At 35.1% G+C, this 10,368-nt stretch overlaps 1 protein-coding gene across 1 annotated transcript; it reads right to left on the minus strand.

Annotated features, from left to right (window-relative positions):
• Positions 1-1,926: 1,926 nt before the first annotated feature.
• Positions 1,927-9,424, minus strand: LOC114259694 (mitogen-activated protein kinase kinase kinase 5). The gene is made up of 11 exons (XM_028199730.2): positions 8,653-9,424; positions 6,951-7,580; positions 6,781-6,868; positions 6,097-6,159; positions 5,821-5,984; positions 5,498-5,573; positions 5,255-5,314; positions 5,043-5,168; positions 3,328-3,537; positions 3,151-3,248; positions 1,927-2,446 (listed from the first exon to the last, which is right to left on the minus strand). The coding sequence occupies exons 1-11, from the start codon at positions 9,087-9,089 to the stop codon at positions 2,266-2,268; spliced, it is 2,133 nt and encodes a 710-aa protein (XP_028055531.1). The 5' UTR covers positions 9,090-9,424; the 3' UTR covers positions 1,927-2,265.
• Positions 9,425-10,368: the final 944 nt, after the last annotated feature.

Raw genomic sequence — 10,368 nt, forward strand, 5'->3', positions numbered from 1 at the left:
CACTTTTTCTTTCTTTTTATGATGTGGGATTATCAAATAAATCATAGACTAATTAGAGTTTTATTTTTATATGGTTAAATGAAAGTTAGCCAATGTAAATTTTCTCAATTGTTTAAAAATAAGAAAATTAGTATAAGATATTGAAACTCTCACAAGACTCCTCACTTAAAACTCCATTTTGCTTATATAATATATAGATTATTGAATTTTTTTTTATTTGTAATTATTTATTAAATATTAGTCAAATAATATATTATGATATTAACTATTACTTTAACTTAAGGAGTTGTGGTACTTTGGTAAAGCTTTGGGACATAAGCCCCGAAGTCCCAAGTTTCACACTCCCTATGGTCAACTCCCAGTGGTTTTGTACAGTGGTCCTAGGACGGCCCTTTAAGTGCTAGATGACCCGTATCTACGCTTCGGTGTGGAGTCGAATCCTAACAGTTACACTCTCTGACTAAACTGGTGTGTCCATTGTGGAGTCGATGCACACACCTGAGGTTTATCCCTCGTCCTACTCTGGTTAACTGACATTATTGTAGATACACCCGAAATTTCCCCTCGTCCTACTTCGATTAACCGACATTAGGTAATTGATTCTGAAATCGGCGGATGACAGACTTGGAGAGTTTACTCGTTAACCCCCCAAAAAAAAAACTTTTTTATTATTTTAATTTTATTGAATTTGTTTATTTGTAAATATTTATTAAATATTAGTCAAATAATTTTTTTGCTACAAGGCCACCTAATAATTTTTGATATTTTTATGGCCAGTCTTATTTTCAAGGGTTATTACTTAATATATAAGTCTTGAACATTTTTGTTCATTCCGTTTTTGCCCTCATGTTTTTATACTCAAATCTGGAGATGAAAAATGAAAAAAAAAAAGAAAAAAAAAAGCTCTCTCTAGAAGATGAAGATGAACTTGCTCGTAAGAAGGTAAAGAGAATTGACACAAGTGAGGAGAGGTTGCAGCGATTGGAAAATCAACACATTCGAAGGAAGCGAATTGGTATCATTGATCAGTCGAGTTCTTCGTTTGAATCGGAATCGGAATCGGAATCGAAAGATGGTGCAGTTTCGACATCAAAAGACGCGATTTATAGTGAAAAACTTCGATGTGATGAAGTCAATGCTTCATGTGAGTTATAGTGAATCAAAGGATGCTGAAAAATTGAAGGAGAATGTGGAGTTGGAATTGGTTGTTAGCAATAAGGCTACTAATAAGGTTGATTTGCTTGAAGGAGATATGAAAAGATTTGAAAAAGGTTTGAATGGTGATGGTGGTGGTGGTGAAGAGGTGAAAGAGAAGGATGGGCCAAGATTCAGGGATAACATTTTAACAGTGATAAATTTGTTTAAAACAGTAATAAATTTATCACTATTGAATTTTTGTAAATTTGTTTTTGTGAATTAGTGAGCGTGTATGTATGTAACTATGAAATTTATCACTGATAACATTTTAACAGTAATAATTTATCACTGTTAAATTATTGTAAATTTGTTTTTGTAAATTAGTAAGTGTATAGATGTGTCAAAGGATAAAAATGAAAAACATTGTTTGATTTTTTTGGATAGAACCTGCTGGGTAATAAGACCGATCTATAAAACCGGCCTGTAACTTTCCCATAATTTTTTCCATTGGCCTTCAACTCATGTTTGTTTGGAAAAAATTGAGTCTAGTGTAAGTTTTGAAAAAATTATTATAAATATGTGAAACTTTCCGAATATTAACAATTAAAATCATACTCTTTTTTTTAATGAATTTATAATAAGTTTCTGAAACTACTATTGAATGGTAATTCCTCCTAATATTTTCAACGAGCTTTCATGAAACAGACTGCAACAGGAACAGACAACTAATATCAAACGGCCACGATGAAATCCAACTAAAATCAAAGACAAATATAGTAGACAGCTCGCTAAATAACTTCAACATTTTGATATCTACACATTCACATCGACTCCAATTGTACATGGATTTCAGAGTATTACATTTCGGGGTATACATGTTAAAATGAACTTTTGCAATTGCCAAAGCTCCATATAGAAAACAGTATACGAAACCTGCTACTAAATACCCAGTTAACGAAATCTTCAAGGACGAACAAACCTCGCACTTTAGACAACGACGACAATTGAGATGAGGCTAAAAAAAAACCTACGTTGCAACTCCCTATGTCTGCAAGTCACAAAGTTCATGGAAGAACTGTAATTTATCAGAAAACAAGATCAGAAGAAATGGAAATTCCCTTCGGCATGTCATTGCAAGTATTGGTTCTTTTTAGCACTCTCTCTGGTAGGGCTGGGCATATTTGCAGTAGGGCTGGGATGATATGTGCTTTGACTCAAGCGCGGAGGGGATAAACTAGGAAGGGCATCCAGAGTAGAACGAGGAGAATGACGGGGCACCGCTGTCAAGTCTGATTGTTGACGAGTCTCACTGGAGAAAATAAAATATGGATGAAGCGGGAGCTAGCAGTCATGAAAGAGTAAATATTTGCCAATTCAAGTATGCAATTAAGTGCATGTTTGATAAGTTGGAATGGACTGTAATAGGACGGCCCATTTAGCATTCTATATTTTTTCTTGCTTGGTGCGACTTGTGTAAGTGGGGATAACTATTTTATTTTATTTTTTGATAAATTAGTAATAACTATGTTATTGGAATGACTATTCTAACAAAATGTGATAAATACCTATTTACTCCTCCAACATCAGGAATAGACACTTCTTTTTCTTTTTTCTTTTTTCATTTTCTTTTTTTTTGATAAATACACAAGGAATAGACATTTCACTACATCATGGAATCATCCTAAAACAATGTCAATTAGTGTCTATTAGCCTCCCCTGTCCCTACAACCACTGCCACTGCCACCACCAACAGCATCATTGATATACAGGTGTTTATTGATTATTATTTTATTTTATTATCTCATACCATCAGTGTAATAGGTTTTTAACCAAACATAGGAATAAGAATTGTCTTTTCATATTGGCAATCAAACAAGTGAAATGAGAATTAACAATTCATTCTATTCAACCTTATATGCCATTCTCACTTCATTTCATTCCTGCATACCAAACGGAAGTGTGTGGCCTGGTGACATTACATGGGGAAGGGAGATAATGCAGAAAGCAACTTACTTGTTTGCTGGTTTTACTCTATTTGTCTGTGCCACTGGAGACACTACCAACTGCTCGAGTTTATGACTGGGAAGCTCTCTTGGAGACAATGCTATATCCTGTTAAAACTACACAAGTTATAGTACAAACAAATCACTCAAAATTCAGAATAGAGTAAGTCTGCAAACCATAATTTACCGTTAATTTCATTGCATTAAGTGCCTGAGTGCAAGTTGGAACATCCAATTGCTGTGGGTTTTTCAAGAATCGATGTTCTAGTAACATGCTGGCTGATGGCCTCTCTGCTGGATTTCTGCAGAAACAACTACGTAAGAAATCCTTGCCTTCAGGCGACAAGGTTTCGGGTATGGAAGGGCTCTCTCTCATAACCTTGAACATAGCTGCAGCCTGCATAGAAAGAAGAAACCATAAGAAACTTAACTATCAGAAGGGGAACAGATGAACACAGTAGTAGATGGTCAGTCTTGCTATCACCGCCCTCAGGGCATTGTTTAATAGTCCAATAAAGACAAAATTTAAAATTTCAACACACATTTCATTCATTTCTATACACTTGCATATATAGTTATACACTTTTCAGATATTTCATACACAAACACATGTTGCAAGCTTAACCAATGCCCTAAGGGCATGGTTCTTTATAATGAATGCAAGCAAATTTATAATTCACCAACTTCAACAGAAGCACAAATAAATTGGAGCTAAATGCAGAACCTAAAAATCAGATATCGGATCATGATATACTTTGATCCTATAACAAAAATTACCTGTATTCGTAATGTAAAAGGTATCCATTGTAAAAATGTAAATGTGAGAAAGCGAGTCTGAGTGTAGGATTAGCTACTTCACAGAAATAATGGAAAGTTAGATCCGGATTCAGTGTCAGCACTCCCAAACCCTTGATTAATGGGGAACCAACCCTGAATTCTGTCATTCACATAACCAGTGTCCCCATGATACATGCATACACTACGTAACATGCCATCAAGTCCAATAACACATTGGTCATGCATGAAAAGCTACTTGTCTCTTTCGGATGTTCAAGGAAAGAAAATCCTGAAAATGGTACAGAAAAGCCATATTGCTGTGCTTTTGAAGCCAAAAAATAAAAATAAAAAAATTCTTCAATTATAATTTTACACGTGTCCAAAATGATAGAAAATGGCTTCCTTAAACATTCGAAAAAGGCAAAGGTAGTATGATATGTATAAAGGAAAGGGAAGGAAAGAATGAGGCGGGATCATACAATCGATGGTAGAAAGCTAACATACACAGAGATCAAACAATAATACTGAATTTTAGCATTCTACAGAAAGTATCCAAGCCAACTGCAATTCATACAGTATTTTCAATGTAACTTCAGTATTCCAAGTGATAGAAAGAGAGAGCTTACACAAGATACCAAATCTATTCCATGGTTCACACGAGAGAGAGAGAGAGAGAGAGAGAGAGAGAGAGAGAGAGAGAGAGAGAGAGAGAGAGAGAGAGAGAGAGTATTTACGAGACAACACACAGCAAGATAAAACTCGGACATCTGTCCAATAACTGGACAATAGCACAAATGACAACAGGGAAAAGCACCACGGACATCTAAGATGCAACACGTAATAGGAAGACAATAAAAAACCAATCACAATAAAAAAAAATTTGGTACAACAATCACAATAATTTTAAGAGTGTGTATATATAAATAGAAAATTTATACATAATTTTTGGTATGGCATGATGTGACTCAATATGGGCTTTCACTTTTTAAAAAAAAAAACACCCATCAAGATGGCTTTTATTTACTAAAAATGACATGTTTGAACACCATTGACTTCTAGTGCCTGGGCGATATACAAATCATGAATATTTGAGGGCATATAAGTAAATTAACATCAAGTGCTTACCCCTTCATATTCACTCCAAGGAGGTTTCCCATTCAACATTTCAATAATAGTACAACCTAAACTCCAAATATCAACAGCCAGAGCAACATCAGAACTAACATCTTTCTGCATCACAGACTGTAAGAGCTGCAGAACAAATGATGATGTCAGTAAGGGAAGCAAAGGAGATGGCCGCTAAGTCAAAAAATATATATGTTAAAGCAAGAAGATACCTCAGGAGCCATCCAGTATGGACTACCCTTTAAAGAAAGATTAGCTGCTGGCCCGCTAAGCTGCATAACAAACGAAATCTTAATTTCCAGTTGATCAGAAAACATCAAAACAATCACATAGCGCAAGGCTACACAGATTTTATTTTTTATTTTTTAAACTTTTCTACCTCTCAAGAATTGCATTCTGTTATGTGAAAGAGTATATTTGCATGTATTAGATATTTAGAAGGTTTCACAACTCACATGTTTAGCCATCCCAAAGTCAGCAAGCTTGACAACCCCATTTGAATCAACAAGCAAATTAGCCCCTTTGATGTCCCTATAAAATAAGTTGTCATCAAACATGGCATGCCAAAAATGATACTCCAAATAATAATAATACTAACAGATCAACACAGAATTCAAAACAGATGCAACTTGAATCCATAGGCCTTTTCGTCTAATTGAGTTTGTCCAAATGGAGTTACATATGGAAGAGGTTAAACATGATAGAATTCAATATTTTAATCTTGTAATATATGGTAGTGTAACATTATATTCATCACATGATTACACATGATTGTTACCTGTGTATTGTCTTTGTGCTATGCAAGTAAGCCAACCCAGAGAGAATATGGCGAGTAAAACTGCGTACAACACATTCCGTAATTGCTCCACAATGTTCATGGACATATTTATTAATTGAACCAGGATGAACATATTCCAGATATATGTAAAATCGGTCTCCAATCTGCATGCATATAATTTTGATTGCTCATTTAAATGACCAACAGCATCTATGCAGACATACTGAGCATTAATGCAGGCTAATTATCATAATGTGTAATGGGATAATTACTCACTATTTCACTACCATAATACTGCACAATGTTTGGATGCTTTAGCTGGCTGAGAACTTTAATTTCCTGCATAATTGGGAAGGCATTAGAGCAACAACTTTTCCCCCCTCATAAGCATCCACAACAACAGCAAATTAACAAATAAATACACATAAGAATAACTTGGTGCGGAATGGATGCAAATTAATCAACACGAAATCCTTTCTTGTCACTCATTGCGGACATGATGCTGCTTCACAAATTTCAGGTGATAATTATAAGAATGACTTTGTATTGAATGTCAACATCATGTACTTCTGACACAATTATTTCTACAATAAGAGTAGATGTAATTTATCAATTCTAGTCTAGAACTCTTGAGAGTCAACCACTTCATAAAACTTATGTGGTATTTATTTGAAGACACTGTTTCCCTTTTATTTTGCAGATGTACTCAAGTAAAAAAAAAAAAAAAAACGTAAGACTTCTCTCATTACAGAAATGGCCTATTCTGTTACTTGATGGGATAAAAAACTATTCGGACATTAAATTAATCTCTCCATTAGCTACAATTTGCAGTGGTGCACTTCCTTGGTTAATGATTCATCATAACATATTCGCATTTATCGAGACAACTTTTGACATGAAAATGTACAAATTCAAAAATATAAAACAGATAATAAAGTAGAATAAAAACTGGAATACAACCTGCTCTAATTGTTTTATACTCTCTGCAGATTTTGGATCATCAGGACACAACTCAACTTCTTTCATTGCACATAAAGCTCCAGTTTCTCTGTTGAGAAAAAAGAACATTGTTGGTATTTAGTGCTCTGCAGAAACAACCTACAAAAGAAATACAGGTAAGTTTTACCTACCTGTTGCTGGCGACATAGACACTTCCAAATGTACCGCGCCCAATAAGCTTTCCCTTTTGCCATTGAGATTTTTTTGGCATCGAATCTGGTTTAGCTGTGACCTGAGGAACAGAAGTTTGCTGCGAAGGCGTGGTCGCTCCGGGAGGAAGAGGCAAGGGATGGACATTGGCTTGAGCATTACTATCACGCGGTGCTATTGGAATCTCGATGGATAATTTATTATGCAATGGTGATGGGGGTCCACTAGGACTTCTAGTGCGGCAAGGACTTACACTTGGACTATGGAGAGGCGAATTATCAACACTTAAAGCAGTTTTCTCAGGGTACATCTGATAAGAAAACCTCAGACCTACATTCATATCTAAAGGAGGCATATCTGGTGAAGACCAAACTTGAAATGCTTGAGGAGTCATATAGTGATATGGATAAATATCCCTAGTACTTCTTTGAGGGCTCATTGCAGGACTTGAGAAAACACTGGCTGGAGCACTAATTGGTACATTGATACCATAGTTGATACCATAGCTTTCTTGAAACCTTTCAATGCCACTCAGTTCTTGAGGAGTCATCCTAGATCGCTGAGTGTCAGCATGCTCCTTATTTCTTCGGAAGCCACGGGAAGCAAATGAACTGAAATATGACAAACATGCAAAAAAAGAGTCAACATAACATCAGAAGTGCAGGTCATCACCATGTGAAACCAATAGATAATTTAAAACATTCTACACCTAATGTTAACAACCAATTAAAATGACGTGTTCCAATTCACAAATAAATTGAAAGAAACGCTATAATCACCAGAAATTAAAAAAGAAAACTAAAATAAAGATTAACATAGTGAGCCAATTGAATCTTGGAAATCTTTTATCTCAAGAAAACGAAAACATGCGATGCAAAAAAAAACTCAGTAGATTAGAATAATTTAAAGCAGTTATTCATTGTAAATTTGTAACCATTTGTTTCTCAAGAGACATAATTAGTACAAAGGTTCTCTAATCACTAAAGAGAAGCAAAACTTTTGAAAATAAACTATCAAAATAAAAAATAAAAAAAACATTCTGCATGCCCAATATCTCCTCTGCCTCTTTTTTGCAAGATGCATTGCAAGTAACAGTTAACACCTGATTAATTCAAACAAACAATATCAAAGCAACTTTCTTTCTTCTTCTTTTTTTTTTTTTTTTTTGTTGATAAATAGATATCTGGCCCACTGGATTGACTAATATGGGGGAAAATCCACTCTAGCAATCTTCTTCCAATTCCACCGGGAGGGGGAAAATCTAACAAAATTGTTTGAAGATATAGGATGCCCAAAATGCCACGTCTGGAAATCAAATTGAAAATGTCCTTTTTCACCTAGGGTCTCCAGCATATTCTTTGTCAATGAAGTCATGGCCTTTTTTTTTTGAACAAAGTCATGTCCTTTTCTTATCACCTTAACCCAAGTCCACCTATGTCGTCATTTATTTCCTTTTACCAATATTCACGTGAATGTGAATGAAATAAATCTCTTTACAAGCATGCTAGTACGCCAAAAACCCTAATCTAATCTTCAATTCTGAGTTATATGTTATAATCAATAAATAAATGAATAATTAACATGATAAATGTAGAATTGAATGATGACAATAAAAATAATCATCAATGTCTCGTAACGTATCGAATTTGAATCAATTTCAATAAGGATATAATATAATGTTACCTTTCAAAGGTAGGGATGGCGGTGGGGGTGGTGACAGCAGCAGCATCGGCTCTTTCTCTCTCCTCTCCATATCTGCTGCAAGGCGGTTCTTTGGGCGATGGAAGAGGAACATTCACGGGGATCGAATTCGAATTATGAGATTCGACGGTGGCGTGGCGGAGGAGCATGGCCAAGTCGGGAAGAGGAAGGGGCTGCGGAAGCGCCGCAGAGGACCGAGGGGACAACTGATCGGGGCTGCACCACAACCGTGGAGGCTCCCCGACTTCGCTGTCGCTGAGGTAGCGGACATTCCTGGCGCGGGTGAGTCTCCGCCGCCGCGAACGGAAGCCGAGGCGGCGGAAGGGGAATATCTTACGCAGAGCACTATCGTCTTCGCAGTGGTGCTTGCAGGAGGATGAGGATGAGGATGAGAAGGAGGAGAATTGCCACCAATGCATTGGTAATTGGCCGCCTACCTAACAATGCATGGTAAGGTATGAACGCCGACGGTGGCGGTGGCGGTGGATGAGTTCGGGTGGACCCACCGGCCACCCTACGAATCGAATGAAACCCTAGGAACGTAGCCGGAGACGGAGGAGGAGGAGGTCGGAGGAGTTAGAGGTTGGGTTGGGTCGCTCTCGAAGAATGTAATGACAATCTTTCTCGCTCCCTCTTTCGGTTTTATTGTTGTGTGTGACGCGGTTTACGACAACAACGTATTTCCACTGGAAACGGGAACGAAAGGTGTCTGCATGATGTGCTTGCTTGAGGGGTCCAATAAAAATAGAAATACGAATAGAAATGATGGTGACACAGAATTTATTCACACAAAATAGAATTAACAAATGGAAAATGATCTACTCTTTCAAAAAAAAAAATTCATAAAAATATTCCTTTATAAATTTTAACCAATAAAAATCTAATGATACATTGTAAATGAATAAGTTTTTACCAATCAGAATCTATGAACAAATATTTTGTGAGAGATTTTTGTGAGATGTAACATAGTTGATTAATAAATCTATTACTGTAATATTTTGCCGACTAATGTGAGGAATACAATTTTTTTAAACAAAATTTCTATTAAATACTCATATGAATATAAGATTCATACTTATATAAGACTTGCATGAGCATTTGATATAAAATTAGAGTCTTTAACATTTTTTATTTTTTGTCCGTCCACTTATAAAGTTTTGTTTGGTAAATTTCCTTTTCTTAATAGATAAATTACACTAATCACCTTTAAAAAAATATATAATAAATATCCTTTATTTTTTATATTTAATTTTGATAAAAATAAAACATATTCAATTCTTATGTTTCTAAATTTTGTTATAATAACAAGAAGTGAGAGAGAGACTGAGAAAGGTGATTATCCGAGCAGATCGTTGGCATGGCTGAATGTGATGAGAAATCAAGAAAATAATGAAAATTTTTAAAAAAAAATGAAAAAATATATTTTTTTTGTTACAAAGTTTAGTAAAGTTTATAAATTATCAATAATTTTCCAAAAATATAATACCTAATAATTTATTTATTTTTATATTTTTTTAAAATTTTATTGTAAGTATAAATATTACCACACGGAGTGAAATACTAATAAATTTCAAATATTGATTTTATGAACTATTAGTCTTTTTTTTTTTTTTTTTTTAAGGACCTAAAGATTCTATTCTAGTATAAATTACATAAAAGGTCAAATATTAACGCACGTGTATTATTTGTTGAGAGACA

The sequence above is a fragment of the Camellia sinensis genome, chromosome 1 (genome assembly GCF_055761805.1).
Source record: "Camellia sinensis isolate YWXY chromosome 1, ASM5576180v1, whole genome shotgun sequence".
Lineage (NCBI taxonomy): Eukaryota > Viridiplantae > Streptophyta > Magnoliopsida > Ericales > Theaceae > Camellia > Camellia sinensis.